The 27,825-nt window shown below is 49.3% G+C and overlaps 1 protein-coding gene across 6 annotated transcripts in view; it reads left to right on the top strand.

Moving 5' to 3' along the window:
- LOC309845441 (uncharacterized protein) overlaps positions 1-27,825 on the top strand; it is a 304,001-nt gene that overhangs the window by 211,310 nt on the left and 64,866 nt on the right. For 3 of the 6 annotated variants that reach the window (XR_014301296.1, XR_014301297.1, XM_082693411.1), the window contains one exon: positions 11,890-11,961. The exons of 2 other annotated variants lie outside the window; for them this stretch is intronic. Coding sequence is in view for 1 of the 4 variants with exons in the window: in XM_082693411.1 (XP_082549537.1) it covers positions 11,890-11,961 (72 nt within the window). In the remaining 3 variants the exon portion in view is untranslated. Of the gene's footprint in view, positions 1-11,889; positions 11,962-23,187; positions 23,445-27,825 lie in introns of those variants that run through there. One more of the 6 variants, XR_014301298.1, reaches the window with a different exon arrangement.

The raw sequence follows: 27,825 nt of genomic DNA, 5'->3' as shown, positions 1-27,825 counted from the left end.
CTTTGTGAGGAACCTCCATGGTGTTTTCCAGACTGGCTGCACCAGCTTGCATTCCTTGGCTGGTTCATTTTTGCCTTTAGTTGTAAAGACTTTGTGCATTTCCAGCATTACTCAAGGCTACATTTTCCCCAGCTCCTCAGTGAAGCTGGTTCATACATTTGTAATATGGTTAGAATACTTGGGTCATTTTCTTCGCTCCATCCAGGGACACCTCTTAAAAGATTTTTAAAAATCTGTGTACATTCAGATTTACTGTGTTTTACCCGGGGGTTTGATGATTGTGTATCAAACACACTCTTAGAGCAGCCTTCTGAGCAGTTTCACCTTCCTCAACAGCCCCCTGTGGCTCACTTTTTCACCCTCCCCTGAGCCCCGATTGTCACTCACATACATCGTCAGTGTCTTTGTCTTTTCCGAAATGCCATATAAACAGAGTCTTATACTCTTTAGCCTTTTCAGGCCCACCTCCTTGTGTCGGTGATAATATTCCACGAGATGGAGGGGCCGATGTGTCTTTATTGATTCGTGTGTCGAAGGGCTTCTTGGTTGTTTCCAGTTTGGTGATTATACATAAACATCTCCTACGTCACGGGCAGGTTGTTGTGTGGACGTGCTTTCCCGTCCACTTGGAGCCTCTGCGGAATCCTGGCAGGACTGTGCTCAGCCTCCCTCGGAGCCGATACGTGGTCTTCCGAAGTGGCCGTGCGGCTTCGTGTTCTCACCAGCACCGGAGAAGTTCCTGTCACTCACGCCCTGGCTGCTTTTTGTTTCTTCTGTTTGCTTTATTGCTTTCCTTTGTTTTAAGTTGCATTAATTTTTACTCTCTGAGTCACTATATCCTTCCTTCATTTGCTTTGGGTTTGTTTTACTCTTCTTTTTCCAGCTTTTGGAGGTGCGAGTTTATATTATTGATTTGAGACTTTATTTACCTCTTTTCTGATGTAGCTGTTTGGGCCACGAGTGTCCCCTCAGCGCCACTTCGGCCGTATCCCGCAAGTTTTGATTTGTTCCATTTCCCTCAGAGAAGGTGCAACTTCCTTTTTACCTATGGATTATTCAGAAGCGTGTTGTTTAGTTTCCAAGTATTCGGAGATTTTCCTTTTATCTGTTATTTTTGTTTGTTTGATTTTATTGTGGTCAGAGGATACATTCTATTATTCCTTCTTCTAATTTGCTGAGGTTTGGGGACTCCTGGGTGGCTCAGTTGGTTATGCGCAGGTTGTGATGCCGGGGTCCTGGGATGGAGTTCCACGTCGGGCTCCCTGCTCGTCGGGGAGTCTGCTTCTCCCTCATGCCCCTCACCCTACTCCTGCTCTGTCTCTCTCTCTCTCAAATAAGTAAATAAAATCTTCCAAAAAATTGCTGAGGTTTGTGTTATGGCTCAGGCTAAGGTCTATTTTGGCATATGTTTCTTGTGGACACTAGAAAAGAATGTATCTTACTGTTACTAGATGGGCTGTTGAGCAGGTTTTGGTTGATGGTGTCACTGGGTTCTGTATTCCTTCCGACTCCGTCTCGTCACGCCAGCTGTTGAGAGAGGCATGGCGGAGCCTCCAGCTGCCATTGCAGACTTGTCTGTTTCTCCTTTTGGGTTCCGTCAGTTTCTGCTTCACCTATTTTGCCGCTCTGTTGTTCGTTGCTGTGTCCTCTGGGTGGAGTGACCCTTTTATCATGGCATAATGTCTTTCTATGCCTCTGTGAATTCTGTTTTCTCTTAGGTCTACTAATGTCTGATATTAATGTAGCTACTCATGATTTCCTTTTTTTAGAAAGGACTCACCTGTTAGAGAGAGAGAGAGCTCAAGGTGGGGAAGGGCAAACAGGGGGAGGAGCCAAGGGGGAGAGAGACTCAGTGTTCAGCAGGGAGCCCAGCACAGAGCTCAATCCCAGGACCCTGAGATCATGGTCTGAGCCAAAATCAAGAGCTGGACGCTTGGCGGACTGAGCCACCCAGGCGCCCCACCACTTGTGATTTCTTCTGATTAATGCTTCTTAGTATTTCTTTCCCCATGTTTTACTCTCAGCTTGCCTATATATGTATATTTGAAGTGAGTTTCTGTATATAGAGTTTTTTTGTAGACAGTGTATGGTTGGGTCATTTCTTCTTAGTCCACTCTGCCAACCGCTTTCCCCTTGCCTTGCTTCTTTAAAAAATAATTAATTTTTAAAAATTTGTATATGCTATGAAATGGTCACCACAATAAATCTAGTTACTATCAGTCACCATACGTAGTTACAAAATTTTTTTTCTTTTGATGAGGACTTTTAAGATCTACTGTCTCAGTAACTTTCAGATATTCGATACTGTATCATTACATACCCTCACCATGTTGCATATTACCTCCCTCGGACCTCATTATTTTCTAAGTGGAAGTTAATACCTTTTGACCCCTTTCACATATTTGAAATGGCTATTGCCTTCTCCATTTTGAAATGGGAACGATAAAGCTCAGATATTAAATAATATTTAATTGATTTAATAATCAAAAGGGACCTTATCCCAGGATCTTTGATCCAACTTTCATATGTATACGATGTGTAATATAATGTGACTATATTACGTTTACTAAGTGCTATGTACCTTGAAGAGAGGGAAAAGCACTATGTGCCGAAATAAATCATGACAACATTTATAGGCGTTATTTGTAGAATATATTGGACTAGGCTTCCAAAGAAGACTAGGGTCTACTTGACGGGATGGAGAGAGGGTCCTCCAGGTGTTTCTAGGGAACAGAGTAAGTAAAATGAGATGTATGGTTTTATGGGAATAAGCAGTCACAGGAAATGAGCTAGGGAGTAGAGTGGAGATAAAATTCTCATTTGAAAGTAAAAAAATAATTCCATCTCCTGCTTTATAGTCCTGACAAGGAGATCTTCTTGATTTCCTGTAAGACTGACCAGGTGGTTAATTCTTCCACATACCACAGCCATGGCATTTAATATTTATGGTGTTAATTCTGTCCTTTCTAAGTGGCTTGTCTCCTCCCCACACACTGTGAAGTCCTGGGAAGTGGGGGCCAAGCCTCATCAAAGATTAATGGCCCAGAGATACGCCTTTAGCAAAACCACTCAAATGAGTTTTGGGCTTATAGCCCCAGCCCAGGAGAACACCTCCATCCTAAAGTCAAAGCAGTGGGAACTGGTGGGGGGGCTTCATCTCCTCATCTATAACCTGGTGTGGAAGGGGTCTCTGAGCCCAGAGAGGAGAGGCTGCCTGCTTGAAGCTAGATATCTCACGGGTCGGTGATGTCGCTTTGCTGAACTTCTCTGAGCTCCAAGCTTGGGGATAAGGTGATCTGTGGGATGTGGTGGGGAGGTCATGAGTCAGCTTCTCTGAATGGAATACCATGTGTCCCCAAACTCTTAATTCCTTTGTCAGCTTAAAGAATCTTTTTTCCTTTTTTGTTTTGGTGGGGGGTCTCAGTCCACAAAGTGTTGTGGATATTATGCTTCCTAAGTGTGGCTATGAAGTAAACATAGAATTTAAATAAAACTGTGATTCATAACAGGCAATTAGGGCCGTAGCGTGAGAAGTAGGCCACCTCTGGAGGTATGTACTGAAAAATAGCTTCCATTCTTGGAAGAGTTCTGAGGCACCCCTGAAAGATGGCTGTTCAGCCTCAACTTGAACCATTCTTGTTATTGGGGGTTCCTGCCTCGCCAGCTGCCTCAGCAACATGGCGGCAGGGCTGGAGTTGTTCCAAGTTCACGAGATCGAGTTTGCCTCAGTAAAGAAAGGATTTGCTGACGTTCCTTAAGGGAAGCTGAGAATGGCTGAGGCTGAGGAATGATGTTGATATTGTGGGATATTACAGAATTAAAAATGTCTCATACAAATGAGCCGTGTTCAGAGATGCTGGAAAAGTATCCTTGGGTTCATGACCAAGGTAATACAGGATAACACTGAACTTGAAAAAGAAAGGTGAAAATAGGAAGTGTGGGTAGGGAAACGGTAAGAAGAATATTGTGAAAATCAGGGTGGAGGCAAAACCAGCGAGCAGCGAAGCCGGCTAGCATTCGGACGACAGGACTCTGCTAAGACTAGCTCACCTCCCACTCTGCGGCGCTTCTCATCCACTAGAGCATTTCTCCTGGCCTCATTATGCTGCCTTGTCACTATGAGCTTATGGTAAGAAAGAAAATTTACCCTTTTAGGCGAGTATCTGGCAGGTGGAGACGAGATTCATTACTCCAAGAAATGCACAATCTTGCTTCTGTCGACCTAAAGAAAGTGAAATGTTTTCTTCTGGAAATATAATCAGGGTGGCTGTTCCATCACAGGTATATGCTTCCACTTTCTCTCCAAAGGAGTTTTTCCCCCTACTTGGAGATGTTGCAGGACCCCATTAATTGGATACAATGTAGGTTGGTATAAATAATATTGCTTTCTGCAATAACTAGATAGAAAATGTTGAATTTAATATAATGGGCTTAGGGAAACCATTTTCCATCTTCTCCAACTAATTGGACATGATAACGTGTTAATTGCAAGTGTACTGATAATGCCAAAGGATTCAGAAACAAATGCAATGACTTTAAAAAGAAGATTCAATTTCTGTTTGTGCCTTTCCCCCCACCCCACCCCATGGAGTTTCTGTGATGATCTCCTTTCCAAGGTGAGTAAGACTCCTCTACGATGTCTATTTAGGTACATAATGGAGCAGCAGATAAGGAATATAAGGGTAGATTAGGGTTTTACCCTCATTTTCATCTCTTGGACATGTAGCCAACTGGAGGAAATTGCAGGATATCTGTGTTCTTATTTTTTTCCCCCATATACTCTACATACATTCTCTTTATGTTTATATATCTTCAGGGAACTACAGATTCCTTAAGCAGTTGTCAGATGTGCGGTTTGCTTGGGGTCCTAGAGCTGCAGCATCCTAGTATCCTCATTTCTAAGATCACAAAGCTGCGGTCCTCTTCTCCAAGTGAGCGCGGAAAGGCTCTGAGCTGGAGAAGCAGCGAGACTGGGAGGGGAGGAGGTGTTCTTTGTGGGCTGCCAGTGAGGAGACCGGTCTGGCCATGACTTTATTCCTCCACCCTTACTGAGGGGTCAGTGTCCAGCCAAACACCATAGAGGAGAGAGCCACATCTTACTTTTCTGAACTCATCAAGCAGATGTTTACTGAGCTTCTGCTGTCCAGGGTGCTGAGCTGGGTCGGGCGCAGAAAAAGAAAGGCGCAAACAGGACCCTCGCACTGCGGGCAGGAACAACAGTGGGTCATGAACAGGACCCGAGGCGCAGAGTGTTTCCCCGCTGGAGCCTGGAGCTTTCCCGGCACTGGAAGCAGGGACGGTGCTCAGGCAGGAAGGATGCAGGAAGGTGGAGAACCCAGGCTTCGCCTCGGCTGCTGCTGGGGAGTGGTTTTCTCTGTCATCACGAACCAGTGGGCAGCTTTGCCTACAGTCAGCTCACCTTTTAAGTCTCTATTTCTCCCTTTCCAGTGTTTCCTCCTTTTCCCGAACAAGGACTCGAGAAAGGGAGAAATCCACAGAGAGAAATGACACGTTTTGGTCAGCTGTGCTCTGTAAATTAGGTTTGTGAAAGCCCAGCCTATTCACAGTCTCGTTAATGAGTTCCAGTGGGCTCATGTTCGGTCCTGGAGTTCCTTCCCATTTCTTTCATTTCAAAAGGTGAGAGGTTAATTTCTTGCTTTTAAAAAATTAATAGCCACTAACTGGATCCACAATAAAGGCAAAACAGAGCTAATATTATTATGAATTGTTGACATGGTTCTCTTTTGGGGAGAATGTACAGCAGCACAAACGCGATGGTGGGTATTTTCTAATCCCACTTTTTAACACGGACTCTCGTTGCACCAGATTTACACACAGCCGGCAAACTGTGACCAGAGAATATGTTGCCAAAACAACCAAGCAGCCTGATTTGAAATCCAGTTAATTCAGTGGTCAACCTCGGGGATGAGGGGAGTCCATTGGGGAGCAAGGCTGCAGTGGAAATAATGTTGGATTAAGTGTCAAGAGATCTGGCTTCTAACCGGCATCTAATAAAACCTCGTGTCCCTGGAGCAGTTACTCCCTTTCTCTGTTGTATCTGTTGAGAGAGTGTTAACACCTACAGCTCTAGTTATCTGTCTCGGGGCAAAAGACCACCTCCCGGCTTCCATCGCATCCTCTGGTTCTAAGTGGGTCTGCTGGTTCCAGATGAGTCAGTGGCCTGCTTCGGTTCAAGGGCAGAGGAAGCAGCTCTAGTCCTCCCTGGGGAGCGGGCGGGTTTTCCAGGTGCATTTAGAACGGGAGATACCCTTTTCAGCCATTTAGAGAAAACACATGCTTCCAATCTAAGCTGCCATTTTTAATGCTTTATCATTGCTTCAGAGTATGGATTAGGTATCCTTTTTGTAGTTTTTTCAAAATTTGCACCTGCTCAAACATCTTTTTGGTGGTGCCTTCTTGCACACTTCTCTTTCTCTCTCTCTCTAATTAATATATGTATTTATGTATTTACTTATGTATTTAATTACTTTTTGAATTTTTATTTATTTCTCCCCAGCTTTGTTGAGATATAATTGACTTATAGCGTTGTGTGAGTTTAAGGTACACAGTGTGTGGATTTGATACATTTATAGATTGCAAAATGATTATCCCCATAGTGTGTCACTAATTCCTCCATCATGTCACATAATTACCATTTCTTTTTCATGGTGATCATATTTAAAATCTACTCTCCTAGTGATCTACGAGTGCATGATACAGCATTATTAGCTAACATCACCAAGCTGTACATTAGATTTCCAGAATTTATTAATCTTGTAAGTGGAAGTCTGCATAGGTTTTTGATGTTTGTTTAAAATCCAGCCAAGGCCATATCATGAAGGACAAAGCTTTTACAGTCTTGAAAACTAGGTTTGCTAGATAAGTTATCAGATACATATGAAATATCTGCTTTTAGCTGGCCCGCGCAGTTCCCTAAGGACAGCGGTGATTGCGTTAAATCCTCGCTAGTATCCACCGGCTTCCAAATCGTGAGAGCTTCTCTCCTGAGAAATTATTGTATTTGCCTCCTTAGTGAGAAACAGAATTACTTAAAAATCCCTCTGGCCTTCCAGAGAAGGTAGTGCAGTGGGAGACAAAGACACCTGCGTGTTCGGGTTGCCCGGAGTCCCACGGAGCTCTCTGCGGCCGTTCTCGTCAGCGCGGAGTCCCACGGAGCTCTCTGCGGCCGTTCTCGTCAGCGCGGAGTCCCACGGAGCTCTCTGCGGCCGTTCTCGTCAGCGCGGCGTCCCACGGAGCTCTCTGCGGCCGTTCTCGTCAGCGCGGAGTCCCACGGAGCTCTCTGCGGCCGTTCTCGTCAGCCCGGAGTCCCACGGAGCTCTCTGCGGCCGTTCTCGTCAGCGCGGAGTCCCACGGAGCTCTCTGCGGCCGTTCTCGTCAGCGCGGAGTCCCACGGAGCTCTCTGCGGCCCTTCTCGTCAGCGCGGAGTCCCACGGAGCTCTCTGCGGCCGTTCTCGTCAGCCCGGAGTCCCACGGAGCTCTCTGCGGCCGTTCTCGTCAGCCCGGAGTCCCACGGAGCTCTCTGCGGCCGTTCTCGTCAGCGCGGAGTCCCACGGAGCTCTCTGCGGCCGTTCTCGTCAGCCCGGAGTCCCACGGAGCTCTCTGCGGCCGTTCTCGTCAGCGCGGAGTCCCACGGAGCTCTCTGCGGCCGTTCTCGTCAGCGCGGAGTCCCACGGAGCTCTCTGCGGCCGTTCTCGTCAGCGCGGAGTCCCACGGAGCTCTCTGCGGCCGTTCTCGTCAGCGCGGCGTCCCACGGAGCTCTCTGCGGCCGTTCTCGTCAGCGCGGAGTCCCACGGAGCTCTCTGCGGCCCTTCTCGTCAGCGCGGAGTCCCACGGAGCTCTCTGCGGCCGTTCTCGTCAGCCCGGAGTCCCACGGAGCTCTCTGCGGCCGTTCTCGTCAGCGCGGAGTCCCACGGAGCTCTCTGCGGCCGTTCTCGTCAGCGCGGAGTCCCACGGAGCTCTCTGCGGCCGTTCTCGTCAGCGCGGCGTCCCACGGAGCTCTCTGCGGCCGTTCTCGTCAGCGCGGAGTCCCACGGAGCTCTCTGCGGCCGTTCTCGTCAGCGCGGAGTCCCACGGAGCTCTCTGCGGCCGTTCTCGTCAGCGCGGCGTCCCACGGAGCTCTCTGCGGCCGTTCTCGTCAGCGCGGCGTCCCACGGAGCTCTCTGCGGCCGTTCTCGTCAGCGCGGAGTCCCACGGAGCTCTCTGCGGCCCTTCTCGTCAGCGCGGAGTCCCACGGAGCTCTCTGCGGCCGTTCTCGTCAGCCCGGAGTCCCACGGAGCTCTCTGCGGCCGTTCTCGTCAGCGCGGAGTCCCACGGAGCTCTCTGCGGCCGTTCTCGTCAGCGCGGCGTCCCACGGAGCTCTCTGCGGCCGTTCTCGTCAGCGCGGCGTCCCACGGAGCTCTCTGCGGCCGTTCTCGTCAGCGCGGCGTCCCACGGAGCTCTCTGCGGCCGTTCTCGTCAGCGCGGTTTCCGTCCTCAGCTGTACGTCCCCCCAGGGACGCTCCATTTTGCGGCGGTGCAGCGTTCAGCCGGGGGGTCCGACAGCCCAGATCCTTCACCTCCCCTCTCCGCAGACGTGCCCTGACCGTTCCTTATCCATAGAAAAGCGCAGTGATAGAAGCCGCTGACAGCTTCCACGAGGATGAACGATAGCCCAGAGCACTTAGCGCCACACCCGGCATCAGAACTATTTGGTGGCCGCTGATGTTATTAGTTTTATTTCATCCTCATTATTATCCTATGTGTCTTGGCACCTGTCGGTCATTCAGCAGGTTTCCCTGCTCTCAGAGTTCTTGACAGCTGGGAGACCCTGTGTTTCTCTTGGTCCCATCTGTAGGGAGCAGCTCAGGATGGAGACATGGAGAAGTCTCCTGATGTGGCTGTCTGCGAATGCCGACCGCCCCTCGTGGGGCTGCTCCGTTACTGCACACGCCTGTGTCCGAAAAGGGCTGGTGTAGAACGTAAAGTGCTGGCCGTCACTTTACTGTTGAGACCGGAGTGGGGACTCGCCCGTGGCTCTCCTCCCTCCCCTAGTTCCTGTCCCTGAGGAGTTCCATCTGCTGGGAATAGACCTTTGAGAAGTAGCATTATGGGAGCCCATTTCTAATATTTTACCCCGAAGGAAGATTGCAGGGCATACGATGAAGCTGAAGACCCCTACGTAGCCTTTGGGGTAAGTGTGCCGACACTGGTTTAGAGCCATTGGGGGAAATACGGTAGACACAGCTACCCTATCTGAATGGGAAGCCAACAACCCACATTTCCATCACCTTCTCTTCCTGAGTTCAAAACAGCCGATTTCATCCACCTTTTCTCCAGTGGCATGATTTCCAGAATTCTCTTCAGTCTGGTTTTCTAATTAGTCCTTACTGTAGAATTGGTCTGAGCGAAATAGAGTGCGTGACCTTCCCTCATCCTCTGGGAATGACGTACCTATGACTGCATTCTGAGATGACATCGACTGCGAAGTAACGTTATGACATTGTGACCTCACTGCCGGGAAATGGGGAGTTCTTGGTTGATGTTGACTGTTGTCAAGCCACATACCCTGCGTTGTGTCCTGCAACTGATGTTTTGAACCTAATGCAGGCCTTCCTATTAACGAGTAAGATGCTCTTCTGACCTATGACATTTTTACTGGTCCTGGTTCCTCGCACTTGCAACAGCATCGCCCTTCTGGTCCTTCACAGCACTCTGTGCTGAACGTAGGCTGAACCTAGAAACCCAGATCAGCCCTCAGAGTAATTCCTGGCCTTGGAATACCCCAGGATAATGCTTCACACACACACACACACACACACACACACACACACACACACACACGTGTACTTCCACGTAGCCACTCTATGAAAACTTGTGCGAAAAGTAACACATTATTCATGTAAAAGAATTCATATTAGGGAAAAAAAACCCTCTATCTTGACATTTCGCAAAATGGCGAGTTGGTGCATGAACAAGGTTAGACGGATTTCAGAGCCTTACATTAGCACACAACCTTCATGGCTGTTTCCCTCTAACTAGCTGAAGCTGTTCCCACTCACTTACCTCCTCAGCGAGTCACCACCTCGGCAGGGCCCCCGTGGACAGCGGTCAGCAGGGTGGCAGCCTTGTTCCCCCGTCCTTCCTGGCTTCTGCCACTTTGTTTCCTTCGGCCACTCGACTGTGGCTGCCGTGTTTCCCTCTGTTTCTTGAACAGGGCGCTGAGTTTCCTTCTCAGGACCTTCCATCTGGGACACCCCCGTGCCCCCTCTTCTCCAGTCTTTGTAGGGAGACTCGTTCTCAGCACTCGGATCCAGCGTCAAAGGCCAGCCCTTGCTCGGGGCTTCCCTTGAGCCCCCGAGTGACCTCCCCACCCACTTAAACTCTGTCCCCTTTATTGGAGATGCCAAGCCAGAACCTTGACTCACCTTCATAGAACTTTTCACTGAGATGACCAGCGCTGTTGTTTCTTCGCAGGCAGTGCCTCGTGGTGCCTGCTTCCCTGGTGTAATCATCAATTACTCTCAAAAGTGTCTGGCTTAGATATTACATGATGCAGATACCATGTTTATCACTTCTAGAGATGACACTTATTTTTCTATATTGTTCTTTGGTCTCTCTTCACCAGACTGTATGAGCAGAGGACTCTGTGTGCTGGGCAATGATCCAGGCACTGGGATGACAACAGTGAATAAAAAAATCATAAGACTCCATAAATATTTTTTGATAGAACCAATTAAATAAATAAATAAATAAATGAACTACAGTCTCATAATGTGCACAGACTCATAAATGGACTTCAGTGGACATTCTGGTTCAGGTCTTATGTTATGGTTATTTGAATTATACTCCAAATAATATAGAAGTAGGATAAACTCACCCTCATGTAAAGGAATGAAATTGCAAAGTAATTATCAGGAAGTTTACTGAAAAAGAACTTTATTTGAGAGGTCTCTCCTACTACACTGCGCAAAACTTCCCCAAGAGGCAGTGGCTTATCTATTAGTGGCTGACGCCCTCTCTCTACCTTTGCCGTGTTTTCTTTTAGTGTCTGGCCTTGGTATACGACCAGTTATTCTAGGTAACTCGGGCAGCATTCTTGCAAACAGCAAAGGTGCCTGCTTGGAGTCCTTTTCGGCAAATAAAGTGTATGAGATACATCCCAATCAAGAAAATCAGCAGAGAATTTCTGTCTGAACATAAAGATAAATATTAGCATGGAGTAAAAAGGTGTCCAGCTCCCCCCCACCCAAATTATGCCAGGATTCTTCAGGCATTTCCCACTTTGTTTTTGACTCGGGAGGACGTCAGTCACGAATGGAAGTCTGCGTTGGAAGTCTGGGGACGTGGGATGATGAAGGAGCAGAACGCGCGTTAATCTGTGCACTGCGATGTGTATGCTCTGCAGGGACGGGCAGACACGGCAGGCGAGAGAAGTGTGGCACCTGTTTATTATTTAGGAGCAGGACTTTGTTCAGCCACAGAGAATAGTAATACAGGGGCCACGGCCAGCCTTTGTAAGTGGAGCCTTTGTGTGAATTAAGAAGAGATTCTCCTGGGCATCTGGGTGGCTCAGTCAGTTAAGCGTCTGCCTTCAGCTCAGGTCATGATCCCAGGGTCCTGGGATGGAGCCCCACATCAGGCTCCCTGCTCACCGGGGCGCCTGCTTCTCCCTCCCTGTGCTTGTCCCCTTGGCTTGGAAACTCGGAAACTTGGAAACAGCTCGCCACCTACCTCTCTTCACGTGGAAGCCCTTAAAAATGGGTGCACATTAGGTAGCAAAGAATTTTATTTTCGGTGCTGCGTAAAATAGATCGAAATTCAAATTTATCCTGGTAACAATTTAAATCTACATTTGGTTCTTTCCCGTCCCATCCATGCCTGAACACTAAGCCGAGCATCACCCGTCGGGCGGCAGGAAACTGCAGGGACCATACACCTACCCTGACAGTGAGGACAGTTCGGGTAAGTTACATAATCGTACGGTTTCATTTTCTTTTCGTAATTTTAGGTATTTTTAAAAGCAACATAGCCCTACAGAGAAAACCTAAGTGAGCTAAATCCCAGTAAGAACAGAACTAAATTCTAGTGAGAGACAAGCCCTTCCTAGAACAAAGAGAAGCCGTGGCTGCTTTTATCCTTGGCACATTTCTCTTCACCTCAGAAATGGTAGGATGTTGTTCTCAAACATTCTTTTTTTTTTTTTTTTTTAAAGATTTCATTTATTTATTAGACCGCATGAGCAGGGGGAGGGGCAGAGGGAGAGGGAGAAGCAGCTCCCCACAGGACCCTGAGATCATGACCGGAGCCGAAGGCAGTCACTTCACCAACTGAGCCACCCAGGCGTTGCTGCTCCCAAATGTCTTTTAAACTTTCATCCGCCATGTGGGGCCGACGTGATGGTTCTGAGGGACCTCAGGATGCCTGGTCTCAGAGTGAATCCACACGGACCCCCCAAACCTTTCTCATGAGCCCTTCACTGAAAGCATGGTAGCAGCACCCAGGGCTGAGGGGAGGCCAGGAGGGTAGAGTGGGTCCCCAGGGTACACAGGGCACGGTCCTACTGAAGGCTTCGGGGAGGGCAGAACCGCGAGCCACTCTCCCAAGGCAGCCTTTACCTAGGCAAGGCAGCAGCAAGTCAAAGTCTGTTGTAGAAGGACGGAGCCCAGGCTCCTGAGGCTGAGGAACCAGGCTGCTGGCTTGTAAATCCTGGAGAGAAGCTCAGAATCTTACCAGTTTTCAGATCCTAAGCCTCACTGACAGGAACGTCTTGCTCCAGCCCTCAAACCATTCGAAGCCAGTGGTGAACTGAATCCAATTAAAGCCACAACAAAGCTCAGACAGCCCGGTCACAGATGTGTTTGGTTCAGCTTCTAACGCTTTCCAAGGAACAAATACTATCTATTTGCTTCTCAATTATTCTTTTACATGAAAAGTACAGAATGAGATTTGAAAAACTAAAGAGACAAGCAGAGGCAAGAAAACGTGATCCATTAGCAGAAAAAAAAAAAAAAAAAATGCCCAGAGACATAGCTTATGGAATGAGCAGGCATGGGCTATAAAGTGACCCCAGGAAATGTGTTGGGAGATTGAAAGGGAAAGATGAACATTACATAGAAGGAGACGGAGAATTTCAGCAGAGAAGTAAAAGCAGTGGAAATTCTAACTAGGAACTGTTTTCATTTGTATGCACTTCGTAATGTTAGGAGCTCCAAAGCATGTGAGACAAACACCAGCAGAAGTCAGTCTCTGTTGGAGAATGGAGAAATATAAAAATCCACAATCAGAGCAGGAGTTTCTCAACATCCCTCTCAGTAATTGAAAAAAATAACTAGGCAAAGTCATAAAGATACAGGGGATTTGAACATGACTGTCAACCATCTTAGCCTAACTAACACCCACGCTGCTCACAAGATACAAATATATTTGCAGACATTTACCAACAGCAGCCGTAGTGGTTTTAAAAGAGTGACGTTGGGGCCTGGCTAGCTCAGTCGGTAGAGCATGAGACTCTTAAGAGAGTGACGTTGGGGTGCCTGGGGGGCTTAGTGGGTTAAGCCTCTGCCTTCAGCTCAGGTCATGATCTCAGGGTCCTGGGATCGAGCCCCATGTCGGGCTCTCTGCTCAGTGGGGAGCCTGCTTCCTCCTCTCTCTCTGCCTGCCTCTCTGCCTACTTGTGATCTCTCTCAAATAAATAAGTAAATAAAATCTTAAAAAAAAAATAAAAGAGTGACGTCATAGAAAGTGCATCTCTTGAGTCCGTTAAGGACCAGGGCACCAAGCCCCAGAACGCTGCATGTGGGGCGCTTCCCATTGAATGTTCTTGCTAAACTGCTTCTCTCACAGACCAGGACCGGGATGCGACCCTGTATATAAGCCCCACTAAAACAGAGGACCCCAGCTCCAAAAAGCACCAGGGAGCTTCCTGGGTCACCTGCCAATCAGGATGAGGCCCTTCCATCAGGAAAAGACAAATCCACAATGAGATCCCACCTCACACCAGTCAGAACGGTTAAAATTAACAAGTCAGGAAACGACAGGTGTTGGTGAGGATGTGGAGAAAGGGAACCCTCCTACACTGTTGGCGGGAATGCAAGCTGGTGCAGCCACTCTGGAAAACAGCATGGAGGTTCCTCAAAAAGTTGAAAATAGAGCTACTCTATGAGTTTTTTTTAACTATTGTACTACTGGGTTTTTACCCAAAGGATACAAAAAAAGAGATTCAAGGGGGTACATGCGTCCCACTATTTATAGCAACAATGTCCACAGCAGACCAAATATGGAAAGAACCCAGGTGTCCATCAAGAGATGAATGGATAAAGATGTGGTGTAGAGAGACAATGGAATACTACACAGTCATCAAAAAGAATGACCTTTTGCATGGAACTAGAGGGTGCTATGCTAAGTGAAGTAAGTCAGTCAGAGAAAGACAACCATAGGATTTCATATGTGGAATTTAAGAAAACAGATCACGGGGAAGGGAAGGAAAAATAAAATAAGGTTAAAACAGGGAGGCAAACTATAAGAGACTCGACTCCAGGAAACAAGCGGAATGTTGCTGGAGGGGAGGTGGGTGGGGGATGGGGTCACGGAGATGGACACAAAGGAGGGCGCGTGATGTGACGAGCCCCTGAAGAATGACTGAATTCGACCTCTGCAACTAATAATACGCTATGTGTTAACTGAATTGAATTTAAATAAAAAATTTAAAAATAAAAAAAAAAGGATGAAGCCCTTCCAACCAATCAGGATGAGGCAATCCTTCCCTCTTCCATCATTAGCATATGGGACCAGAGTAGGCACCTCCCAGGCACTGTCTCCGTATAAGCAGGGTCTCCCCTCTGTCCCGGGAGGCCAGGCTGACTGCTCGGGGTCCATGCTGTGTCTTCCTTCAGCTCACCTGTAGCCCCGATAAAAGCTGGCCTGTGCCTTTGACTTTGGGGTCCTGCAACACTCTGACCATAAATGTTAAAAAAAAACATCGATAATATGATATCTGGAAAAGCTCAAATGGGAAATGACGCAGCAAAAGGAAAAAAGAAACAAAACCCCAAAATAATCTGTGAGTCAAAGGGTTTTACAAAGGAAAACAGAACATTTAGAGCCTGAATGACCGTGAAAACTCAACATACCAAGTGCCAACACAGTCAAGCCAGTGCTACAATAACCTGTACACCCACAGCGTTGATCTCTTACCTTTTCCTTTTTGTACAAACTTCCTTGTCGAGAAGCTAGGAAAAGAAGAGCCTTGGGAACCCGAAATATGTCCAAGATGGAAAAAAATTAAGGTAAGAGCAGAAATCAGTAAAACAGAGACAGCTGATGGACCCGAGGACCAGAAGGGGACACGTGGAAAAGATTTACGAAATTGATGAACCCCAAGCCAGATTAATCAGTAAAAAAGAAGGAAGAAACAAGGCACAGGTAATCAGTGTGAGAAGATTTTACAGGACTATCAGTAAATCGATTACAGACAATCTGGAGATGAAATGCGATACAGGGACAACACATGCCGGCACAGTCCACAGTAACAGGGGAAGGGGCAAGCTTCCTTCATGAAGATGACGACCAGCAGAAAGGAGGTCTGGAAGCCGGTGCATGCATGTATGTCTAAGTTTGCAGAGAGATCTTTCGACAAAGACCGTCTGAGGCTCGGCTGACTTCACTAGTGGATTCCATCAAAGACTTAAAGAGAAATGTTACCCTTGTACATTTTTCTTCCAGAAAAGGCAGGAGGAGGAAGTGATTCCCATGATTTTTATGAAGCTGGCACAAGCATGAGACCGGAAACCTCACCGGGACGTTTCTAGAAAAGAAAATCCGGACGACAGCCCACCACAGCCATGCTGATATAAGCAAGGACAGTGGTGGTTTGGGGGTGCGTGTGTGTGGGGGCATTTTTGGGTGAGATTAATTCCTGAAAAGAGGCTCTTTTCTGGATAGGGTAGGATTCTACGTTTTTATTTTCTTGATAGTTAAATGGATGCATACAATTGCCATTTTCAGTGAACGATACACTTAAAATGTGTGCATTTTATTATATGAGAACTTACTTCAGTGAAAACAGAGTGAAGTAATTATGGAAAGGACGCACTTTTCAACAAAGAGAAATGCTTCAGGAGCGCACGTCCCTTGGAAATCGTGTGCGTGTGCTGCTTTATTAACCACAGGCGGGTTCGTGGTCACAATAAATGCATCACATTTGTGATGTGATTCCCAAACTCCGAGAGGATAGATGCCTTACTCCAGGCTTTCATCGGTTAGCGTGTGGCAAAACCAGGAATGGAACTCAAGTTCTTTGCCACTTAGTTTTGGCTTTCCCCCAAAAGACCCCTTCGCTGGTGCACTGCCCTTCCCTCGGGGACCCCTGCCATAGCACCTGCTGCCGTTGGGTGCTCCGGAGTCCTTGGTTTTGTTCTGAGCCTCCGAACATCATTGGCTGGTAATGGGAACAACAGCCTGTAACACATGATCATAATTTTATAGCAATGCATGCACTTAGAATTCTGACTTACTTAAGATTCACCCAATTACCTGAATTAAAATATTTTCTTTGCCTTCACTGAGGGATGTGGGAGAGATGCTTTGGTATATCCCCATGGAAACGGCAGCTTCCCCCGATTGTGATGTCTGCTGCCCGGCACTGCGTTTTTTGCTTTCTCCCTCAGACTCCATCCATCACTGGTCTCAGTGTTTTCCTGCTCATGGGTAGAGGAGAAATTACTTCTTATTCATCTTGTATCCCAGGCTTATTATAGTGTCTGGCACTCAAGACATACTTCCTGAATGACTAAGCAAGCCGGGCAGATGCCTTCGGGGAAACCGTTACCTCCTGGTCTGCCGTCTGTCACCACAACTGCATTGATACGTTGATTAATAATTTGTCTGGAAGTAAAGATCCTTTATGATGGAGTTGATGATATTAAAAGTAATGTTTTCATTGTGCTAGCTAGTGTGCATTGTTAAGCTTTCTTGTTTATTGGGCAGTACACAGTACGGGCCGAGGCTGTGGGGTGTAGTCCGCTGTGCCGTCTGCCAAGGGTTATGAACGAATTGTAGGAGGCGCTCAGTTGTTGAATGAACAAATGCATTTCTACAGTTACGTAATGCACAGTTCTGCAGACATACCCATCTTTCTCTCTACTGGTTGTGATTTTCGTGCCTTGTTAATACTTCCTTGGGTACCCCAAGGCATCGTCTTCCATTTTGGGGTAAGATTTCAGGGTTTGTTGTTTATATACGGTAGTTAACTCATTACACAATTATTTTCAGTGATGGTGCGATGTGGATATTAGCCTTTTTACATATGCATAATCAATATTCCCAGCACTGTGTATTGAAAAGCTTTAGTATTTCTTTGGTTTGTAATGTCATTCATCAATGTTCTATCTATTAGCAGGCAATTCTGTATACTCTTTATTCTTTTCCATTAGCTATGTTGGCATTGATAGTGTTTTAATTACTACTGTTTTATAATGTCTTGGTACCTAGTAAGAAATTTTTATTCTATTTCTTTTCTGCTCTTGATCTTTCTTCCTAAATGCTTTCAAAACGCAAATTGACTTCCTGGATTCTGCCCACTGGGAGGATTTCCCTTTGCTGTTGGGTTTTATAGCCTTTCCTCTTCGGGGCTGTTGTACATTTGGCTGGTTCTGTGTATATTTTGCAAACCCATCTGTAAACCAAGGTTACCCTTTTTGTTAGCTTTTCATCGGGAACCCCCATGAGGCCACAGGTATTTGTTGAGGGCAAAGCAGTACACACAACAATAGGCACAATTGCCAGGTGAGTGAACGAACCACTAGCACCTAGCTACACACCTAGCTCACACCTGTTCTGATACATACCATTTCCATGGATAATTGAATATTACAGTTAATCTCCAATCTCATGACTTGGTTGACCAGAAAAAACACAGTTTGGTGGACAGTTCAGGTGGCACAATTAATTGGTGTCTTATGGTTAAATGAGGTTTCTACCAAGGTCAATAGGAGGCCAGGAACAGCTTACCAAATTGAGATGGTTGTTGGCAGAAGAGGACAAGGCTCCTTTCCAGGCCCAGGGGACCATGCAGTGATCTTGCACTGGGATTTGTCAGAATCTCTATGAAATGCATCATCTGTCTATATCCCACAGGAAATAGCACTGCATGCATCGATGCACAACCCTCCAGGACAAAACGGCTAGAACTACTGCCTTGACCTGACACAGAGGTCTAGGCGGTAGACCTTTTTGCTTTTTAAAACTTTCTGCCCTGAAAGGGGAACCCTCCTACACTGTTGGTGGGGATGCAAGCTGGTGCAGCCAGTCTGGAAAATAGCACGGAGATTCCTCAAAAAGTTGAAAATAGAACTGCCCTATGACCCAGCAATTGCACTACTGGGTATTTATCCCAAAGATACAAACATAGTGATCCGAAGGGGCACCTGCATCCCAATGTTTGTAGCAGCAATGTCCACAATAGCCCAACTATGGAAGGAACCTAGATGTCCATCAACAGATGAATGGATAAAGATGATGTGGGGTGTATATATTTACAATGGAATACTATGCAACCATCAAAAGAAATGAAATGAAATCTTGCCATTTGCAGTAACATGGATGGAACTAGAGGCTCTTATGCTAACTGAAATAAGTCAATCAGAGAAAGACAGTTATCATATGATATCACTGATATGAGGAATTTGAGAAACGAGACAGAGGATTATAGGGGAAGGGAGGGAAAAAATGAAACAAGACAAAACCTGAGAGGGAGACAAACCATAAGAGACTCCTAGTTTCAGGAGACAAACTGAGGGTTGCTGGAGGGGAGGGAGGGTAGAGAGGGGGTAGGGTGGGTGGGGGAGGGACATCGGGGAGGGCATGTGCTATGGTGAGTGCCATGAATAGTGTAAGGCTGATGATTCACAGACCTGTACCCCTGAAACAAATAATACGTTGTACGTTAATAAAAAAAAAAACCTCTCTGCCCTGAAACCAGCTATCTTCAAGGTTATTCAGTAACTGTATTTAGGAGCAGACTATATATCCGATTTGCAGCCTCCAAGATGTAAAAAGTCCATGGAGAGTTGTGTCTATGACTTGGAAATGGCTGCTACAAAGTGTAACAGTATCTCTCCCACTTTAGAGGCCCTCCTGACCTTCTCAGCTGTTGCCTCTAGAAACACTGTCCATGTGGTAGGACACTGTGGATGTGGTAGGTCTTCAAGCTTTGGAGAGGTTTCTCCCTCACCTTTTCTCATGCCTGCGTCTTCCTCTCGTCAGATCCCGTGAGTACAGTGTCCTCAAGGTAACGCGATATTTGAGATATGAAGACATTCAGGTTCCCTCTGGTCGACCTTCTGAGAAAGCAGGAGAGCTGGCACAGCCATGAGGTAGGAGCGTGACAGTGGGCTGACGCTCAATCCATGAGAACCGCCGGGTTTCTGAGCCTCCTGACTAAGAGAAACGGGGAAGTTACGTGCCAGGTCCACGCCCTGGGTGCTGGGGCAATGCTGGCTCGCTTCAGTGAAGGTGCCCGTTCAGAACCACCGCGAGGGTGGACAGCGCCCCTGATTAAGGTGCGGTGACCAGCGTCCTTCCCTCTGTGTCAGCTGGAGTTCTCAGCATTCGGACAGGAAAGGCAGAAGCACTGATGCCTAAGGCATGTGGTATCGGTTTGGGTTTACAATTTTGGTAAAGGAAAGGCAGTTCCCAGAGCTTTCTGTTGGCTTTCCCTACTCTAAGAGCCCTCATTCCACAGGTCAGGGAATCTGCGTGGGGGTTCTGCTAGTGATGAGGCATCCTTACACTCTGGGGGGGGGGTGTCCACTGTTCTCTGGATTCCCTGTGACAGAGTGTCAAGCTGAGGACATGTGTTGCTCGACATCCACAAACCCTCCTGGGGGCACATTCATTAGCTTACCTGATAATTAGCCTCGGCCCAGAGCGGAAGCAAATACCTTCAGGGGCTTCTCTGTCTTCCTTTTGGCCAGTAAGTATCCATCCTTGTGATATGCTTTCAGGTTTCAGTCATGAGGTTTAGAGATCGCTTCCTGCATATTCTTGTGGCCACACACGTGCAGGAGGCCAGGAGAGGCCCCAGCGAGGGCACATGGCACACTGGAGCGGGGGAGGGGGTAGGCTTCGAGAACCTCCTGGAGAGCATTCCCGGGCTTGCCTCCCGCTGGCCCATCCCAGGGCCCTGACATTTCAGATGGTCTCATGCCCTTCTCCACACCGCCGAGAGTGTCTGCCAGGCCGGTGGGGCCTTCAGCCGGTCGTGAGCAGAGGCAAAGGAGGAGACAGGCGCCTAGGACTGGCGCCGAAGGAGGAGGAAAAGTCCTAGGCCACGGGGCTTTGTCCAAAAGGAAGAAGCGAGAGGCGGGAAGGATGGGAGAGTACAGACCCAGACGGGCTGCAATGGGTCGCGCGGGAGGGGAGGTCATTATGTTCATCTGAGAACGTGCGGGGGATGAAGCTGCCGGACCGAGGGGAAGGGTGGCGGAGCATTTTGGAGGAGGTAAAACGGGCCGTGGGAAGTGCTGTTGGGTTCAGAAGCTGGATGACCTTTAACCACTTTTGAGAGTTGCCCGGAGAGATCGACGTTAATGTCATTTACCTCTTGTTTATACTAACAGGTAGATAGATAAACAGGTGTACACAAGACCGAGTTCTGCCGGTGGGAACCGCATGCGTTACGGCTTCAGTAGCAAGCCAGCAGGGACGGCTCTCGGTCCTCCCGGAGAGGTTTCTGTCCCGCGGAGAGGAGACCCCGGCTGGGGGGTGGGCACCACAGCCTCCGCAAGGGCAGCTGAGCATCAGAACGGGCGCGGGGCAACCTCTGCAGACGTCCCAGGTGCGCTCACACGTCGTCCTCCCCCTCCGTCCTTACTGGCCTGAAGCTGCGTCTTCCTCTCCCACTGCGTGTGGAGAAGGTGGCACCGACTGGCTTGCCCCTCTGCAGAGCCTAGAATTGGCCACCAGGAGGCAGTGTTGCCTCTTCTCAGACTCAGGGATGGAGGCCCACCTGGGAAGAGCGGATTCCAGACTCTTCCAGGTGATGGAGGGTGACCAGGTGATGGAGGGTGACCGAGGGGAGAAGGGAGAGGGGAGCCGGAACGGGTGGCAAGCGCTTGTGTGGAGTGTGGGGACCGGGAGGACGCAGGAAATCAAGGGTTTCTTCAGGCCTCCTGACGTGAAGAGCCAGGCTGCTCGCAGCGCCGACGCGTTCCCGTGTCCTGCGATGTTCCGGGCGGTCTTTCCCTCGGCCACCAGCCTGTGCATCGAATGGGGGAGCAGGGCCTCGGACGCTTGCCCGCATGCTGCCTCTGGAGGCCCACGGGCGACTTCAGCTGCGCGGCCTGGACGGAGCCTTGACACTGCCCACGGACCTGAGATCCGGGTCTCCGGCATGCCGGCCCTGCTTGGAGATGCACATGTTTGCAAGGAAAAGATGGCCATGACCTTCTCTTATGTATTATTGATTCAGAGACAGGGCGCCCACGGAGGTGGGGGAAGGGGAGAGGGGGAGAGAGAGTCAGGCGTGGAGCGTGAGATCAGGGCCTAAGCCAAAGTCCAGAATCGGACGGTCAGCCGCCTGAGCCACCCAGCGCCCCTCCTCTTCTGCGATGTCCGACCTTGTTGGGTGGAGGAAGCGGGACGGCGCACAGAGATCTGCTCGCTGAGCCTCCAGGCTGGGTGCAAAGTGGCCAACGTGCCGCCGAAGCCGCACCCTGGACAGCTGCCCATGTGCTCAGACTGGGGACCTGCCGGCCAGCCCCTCGAAAGGCCGGACTGGTTGGATTGAACCTCCCTGACAGCCCTCAGGGGACTGGAATTCTAGATGGAAGGATTCTTGTGGCTTAGCTCTCGTTCGATCTCCTCTACCAACTGCTGGCCTCGTTTGGGTCTGTGGGGCCGTGTCCTCTGGGAGCGCACGCCATGCCAACCTCTGCACACTCCACCACCTCCGCTGAGACCTTGGGTCTGTACCTTCCGCTCATCTCAGTCCGCTCCTTCCCTTACATCCCCGCCACCGGCCGCCGTCGAGCTGACCGTCCCATCCACGCCAGAGACACCGCCCGACGCCACTGGCCCTCTCATCTCCACGGTGCTTTCCACTGTCCATTCCCCTGCTTTAGTGATGTCATAGCCTCTTGTTTTTCGGTCTGAAATCTCGGAATAGCTAACCTGCCGTCCACCCAGCTTCTCTTCTTTCGTTTCCCGCACCGACCATTCTGTCCGCTCACCAAGCAGGAAATAGCTCCGGACGCCTGGTGCCCTTCACGCGTTGGCCACACAGAGCGTTCAAGTAAATGTTTGTGAAATCACCCGCTGGAGGACGGGCCCCTGGGGTCTGCCGCTGGGAACGAGACTGGAGACCATGAAGACGATCTCAGCCAGGGGTGGTTTTGTTTTGCTCTCCGGCAGAGGCACAGAAATACTACTTTAGGGAATGTAGATATTTTCAGAAGCACAAACATCCACAAAATCGTCTCTTCAACGCATGTAACGTTTTAATACGTGCCGTCTCAGTCTCGTGAGGCAGGCAGAGCAGACACCGCTTTCCTAAGGCCTTGGTGGTAACACGAGAGAAAATTGCGCCCCAGAGGGGTTAAATGCTTGCCAAGGTCATGTAGCCGACACGTGGTGGTACTTGGCAAGAAATAGGATCTTTCGTCTTTGACCGCAGTGCCCTTTCTTCATTGTTCCTCGTATCCCGTGACTTGTGGAGGGAACGCTGGATGGGTGTCAGCTCCCGGGTGCTGATGATGTGTCTCTCTGACCCTGGCTCCCAGAGCTGATGGGGCAGAATCCTTTGAATTTGGGCTTGGGAAAGACAGACACTAACTGGAGTGGAATTAAGTGTTTTAAAATGCATTTCCACATACTTCACCTGGAGACACTACTGACAGGTAAGTAAGATCAATCCAGAGGCATCTCTCCGCCAATGAGTAACACGTTGCTTTCGGGCAAGTAGATAAATTCGAGAAGATTGTCTTTCCCAGCTACATTTAAAAAGTTTAGTACATGAATAATTGAGCAACTTCCTGGCACACTCTGTATTTATTTGTAAGCCTGCTCTGGGCAGAAAGAGAAAAAACCATTTTGAAAACAAGTTTTGCATTAGCTCAGAGTTTGTTTGCCAGAAGCTGACATAATTACATCTGCAAAGGAACATACTGGTGTGTCTCCTTATTGTCTTTGTAGATGTACTGACGCGAAACGTACCAGGCCGATCCGAAGGGAGAGGGTCGAACTCTGGACCTCTGGGCCCCGCTTCTGTTATGACTCTGGACCTCCGTGTGCGGTGTGTGGGATCGGAAATCCGTGTGCTCATCGACTGCGGTCCTCATTAGTCTCGCGACCCTGTGGTGTCAGGATCACTTTTGTACTTGCCTTTTCCCTCCAGCCAGGCCGGCGGCCGGTCCCCCGGGGACACAGAGCTTTACCGGAGCGGGGCTCAGTGATTGTTGAGTAAGTGTCTCCTCTTCCGAGATGGTCGCAATGTCATCTTGGTGAAATTGGCGTCCGGGCTTGTGGAGAGGTAGAGAGCTGGCGTCTGACCCGTCCCGAGACAGCTGGGGCTGCCTGATCGCGTCCATTCTCCAGGCCCTTCTCGGGTCTGAGGAGGAGCGAAGGTTGAACTTGGGCGCAGAGGACAGCGGCTCCTGGTCACGTGAACCCAAGGGTGGGAATCAGGGACGTCAGCGCGGGGGGGTGGGGGTCTGGGGAATGAGCCCCGCATCTGTTATAACACAGGCGACCCACGGTGTCTTGTTTAGACCTGGAGGTCTCACTGACCTTGCGTTCATGTCTGTTCGCCGATGACTTCCGCACTCCTTCCACGTGCTGCTCTAGGTGAGCGGTACAGGGAGGGAAGAGACACGATTTGCTCTAGTGGGGCTCGCTCTCCGGGGGAAGGTGGCCAGGGAACCCCGCCGGCAGCGAGCCGTGGAGGCTGGCAGGAGACCCGGCTGAGATCTGGCGTGAGATGCAGCCCATTTCCCGTGGCCTGGGAACACGTGTGGCCCGGGGTCACGCCGCTCCTGTCTAGAACAGGGGTTCAGGTTAAGCCTTCTGGGATGACATTCCTCCCTGGGGGAGCCAGCCCCACTGCTGCATTTTTGTAAACATGGTTTAGAAAAAAACAAACTGCTTCATTTAAATAGCTCTAAGCCAGTACAGCTTATTTTTGATTTTTGTTTCATTTTGATTGGAGGGTGTTACGACACAGATCTGGTGCTAACTCAGGGCTTTGCCAAGCAAATTGCTGCTAAGAGGGTCGGACAGGAGACTGTGGTGTCACACCCTTTCTCCTCCTCTCGTGTCTCATAGCTCCCGCCCCAAAAGTCGATGACTCGCTCTATTTTCTTGGTCCAGGCATTTCCTCTAATTAGGCAAACGTGGGTGCGTTTGGCTTATTCCTTGAGTCTGAATTTAGGTTTCTGGTGAGTGTGACAGATGAAGAGATAGAACAGAAGGCAAATTAGCAGGCTTTCCTATCAAATATACCTTCTAGAAATATATCCATTTGTGATCAGCCTTCACGCCTGCCAGCTTCTCCGTTCTGGACCGTCTTGGTGTTCTCCTGGGTGTGCCGGCTTGCCTTGAAGTACCACTCGGTTCAGACAAAGTCATGGCCGGGAGAGAGGGGACACGGGGGTCTGTTTGCTCTTCCCCCGGCTTTTGACTCTGGCTCCGATCGTGGCTCTTCCCTTGAGCTCTCCCCCAAGTTCTGCTCTGTTAGGTGGCCCAGTCCCCTGCTCTCCCAGGATGCAGTTTCTTCTTGGTCCTCTGGGTCTGGGAATGGTAACCCCCTCCTTTGCTGCTGGCCCCCCAGGTGCTCCAGCATTCTCTGGGAGGACGAGTAGGAGCGAGCATGAGAAGCTGTACGCGTCTTCTGCTTGTGATGCCCTTCGCCTTCTGCAGCTGGAGAAGCGGCGTGCGTGAGTGTGGAGTACTGGGGGAGTGGGGGGTCCTGGTGACATTGGAGCGGGGGTGGGGGTGGCGAGGGCAGCGCCAGGAAAGAGAAGGAGGTCACTGCTGTGTCGCCCGAACTCACAGTCTGCGAGTAAGGCGATTTCCCAAAGCTTCTATTTTCCCCCTGGAGAATGAGGTTTACTCTGCTTTCTACTTACTGAACAGGAGCGGAGATTGTCCTCTACCTGCCCGTGCAGAAGCCTCTTATTAAGAAAAGAATCATCTGAAGAAAGTGGTTTTCACTTTTCTGATTAAAAAACACATCAGGGTACAATTTAGGTTATCTACAATTCTAAGTATATAATTTAGAAAAGAGAAATCTGGACCTTTTCTCCTGGTCATGCTTTGCCTTTTAAAAGGCAGGGTTGAGTTAATCCTCAGATTTAAATGCCTGTGGCCCCTGACTCCAGCCAGGAGGGTGGGCTCCTGCTCGCATTTCAAAGGAAGTTCTGGGGCATCTCCTAGTTTTTCGAGGGTGAGAATAGAGTTTATGAAAAATATTTGAAAGCACGAGAGTGATTGCACAGCAGCCTTTACCCTTCTTCTGGGTCATTGTCTTACCTGGTCTCTCCTGTCCCCGAAACTAAGGAAGGGAAGGGAGGCGTGACGGGCGGCGGGGGGCTGGGCACCCACCCTGAATTCAGAATCGACTCTGAGCGGTTCGCCTCGCAGGGGAGGTGACTTAGGGAAGAAGGTGAAGAGGATGTGGGCCGGTTGGACGCAGGACAGGAGGGCTGTCTGCAGGGAGCATCATGCTTCAAAGTTAGACGCACTAGTTTTACCCAGTCCTTGGATTCCACGTTGGCTTAAAAGAGATTGGTCGCATCTCGAGAAGCCTTGGGCTATACCCATGCGTCCATGAGGGGTGCTTGAGAGCTTTGCCATTTACCGTTCGTCATCCCCGTGGCTCTGTGGGGTGGGCGTGGGCTGGCCTCAGACATCCAGCCCCTGCGTGACAGAAGACCATAGGGAGTTGAGGGGCATCTACTTGGGTCTCAGAAATTATCCTAGAAAATTGGTGTGGGCTTAAACTCTTACCTAATACGCTGCGAATTGTATTATGCGTCCCCTCTGGCAGAGGAGAAAATCGAGGCTCGTGAGTAACTTGGCCCAAGTCTCTTGGTTAGCAAGTGTCCGAACGAGGATTTGAATTCCAGCCTGGCTGATTTCGAGCCCCGGCTGTGTTCCGAGCCCTCGGGGGACCCTGAGCCATGGCCGGGTCAGGGCTTCCCTGGGCAAGGGCAGGAGGGAGGCTGTCTTTTGCCGGCTGCCGCCCCCCACCCCAGGCCTCGCCACTTTGGTTTTGGAACCACTGATGAGTGACGTGGGGCGGCCTGGCGACTCACGGCAGACAAGCTGGGAAGCTGGGTGTGGCCACAGAGACCAAGGGACACCTTTCTTCTGTGCGATGGCTGGGATCTAGGAGCAGTCGGGCACGCTCTGGTTCTCTGCAGGGGAGTCAGGGATCTGCCCGGGGCTGTTCGTGGAAAAGGAGCCAAGGGCACAGACGGTGGGAGCGTGGCCCCCACCACAAGGGCCGTCCAGCAGTGGCTCCGGTCGATGGGACTCCCGGACCGCGGTGGCCGGGGTGAAAATAGCGGAGCCTCAGATACGGATACCTGAGGAAACCAGAGACGCCCTTGTGGCTTGTCCTGGAAGTCGTCCAGAAGGGAGAGGGCTGCAGCTGGGGGCTGGGGGGCTGCTGCCCGCGCCTCTTCCCAGAAAACGGGAGGCTTTTCTGATCAGTTTATCTTCACGAAATAGATGGTATTCCCCACTCCACCCTGACGGACAAATGTGGAAACAGAGGCAGAATTTTTACATGATTTTTATGAGAAACAGCAAAACGGAGACCAGCTCTCCGGTGTCCTCAATCTTAGCCAGCTTCTGTGTACGGCCACCGTCCTCATGTCGGAGAGGAGAGCTTCCGGGAAGACCGTCCAGGCTGGCAGTGATGCTCACTGGTTGTCAGGGTTCGAGAGCAGGAGGACCAGGGGGAGGGACGGAGGCGGGACCAGAGGAGAGCACGGCCCCCAGGGCAGGGCTGTCCGCTGCTGAAGTTCACTTCCTCAGGCGAGATACCCGGTCAGTGCCCGCCGTGGCTGCACATGGGGAGTGACCCTCATGGTACTTAGGGTACCAGTTAGACAGTGCTTGCTTTGGATTTGTTTTGTCTTCTTTTAGTTTCTTAATGTAGAATCAGTGATTTGAGATCATTTCTACTTTTCTAACATAAGCTGTAATGCCGTAAGTTAACCCTAAGTCCTGTTTTAACTGTATTCTACACATGTTTATGTACTGTTTTCATTTTCATTCAGTTTAAAATAGTTCCTACTTTGATGTGTGATTTCTTTTTTGACCTATGGCTTACGTAGAAATGTGTTCTTTAACTTTACAATACTTGAGAATTTTCTAGGAATCTGTTACTGGCATATAGATTACTTCTGTTATCAGATAACACGATCTTTATGATCTTAATCTTCCTAAATAGGGGTCAGGAAACCTTTTCGGTAGAGGACAAGATGGTTAAGAGTTTAGACTTTATGGGTCCATATATATCGCTGTTGCCACCATACATACAACTCTGCCCCCACAGTGTGACAGCAGCTTCGGTAATACATAAACAAGTGTGTCTGTGTCCCAATGAGACCTCATCTCCAAAGAGCGGCCCTGGACTAGATTTGGCCAGTGGCTTGCAAGTTCCTGCCCTGAAATGTATGAGTGTAGTTTTCAAGTCTGCACTTGAAAACAAATGTTTATTCTGCGGTCACTGGATGGGATGTTCCCTAAGTGTCCACGGGTCAGCTTTGGGATGGTGTCTTTCAAGCCTTCTCTAACCTTCCTGGTTATTTTCTCTGGCTTCCT

This window comes from Mustela nivalis, assembly GCF_964662115.1.
Source record: "Mustela nivalis genome assembly, chromosome: 12".
In the NCBI taxonomy this organism is placed as follows: Eukaryota; Metazoa; Chordata; class Mammalia; order Carnivora; family Mustelidae; genus Mustela; species Mustela nivalis.
Note: the sequence above shows the minus strand (reverse complement) of the source record. Positions and strands in the feature narration are given on the sequence as shown.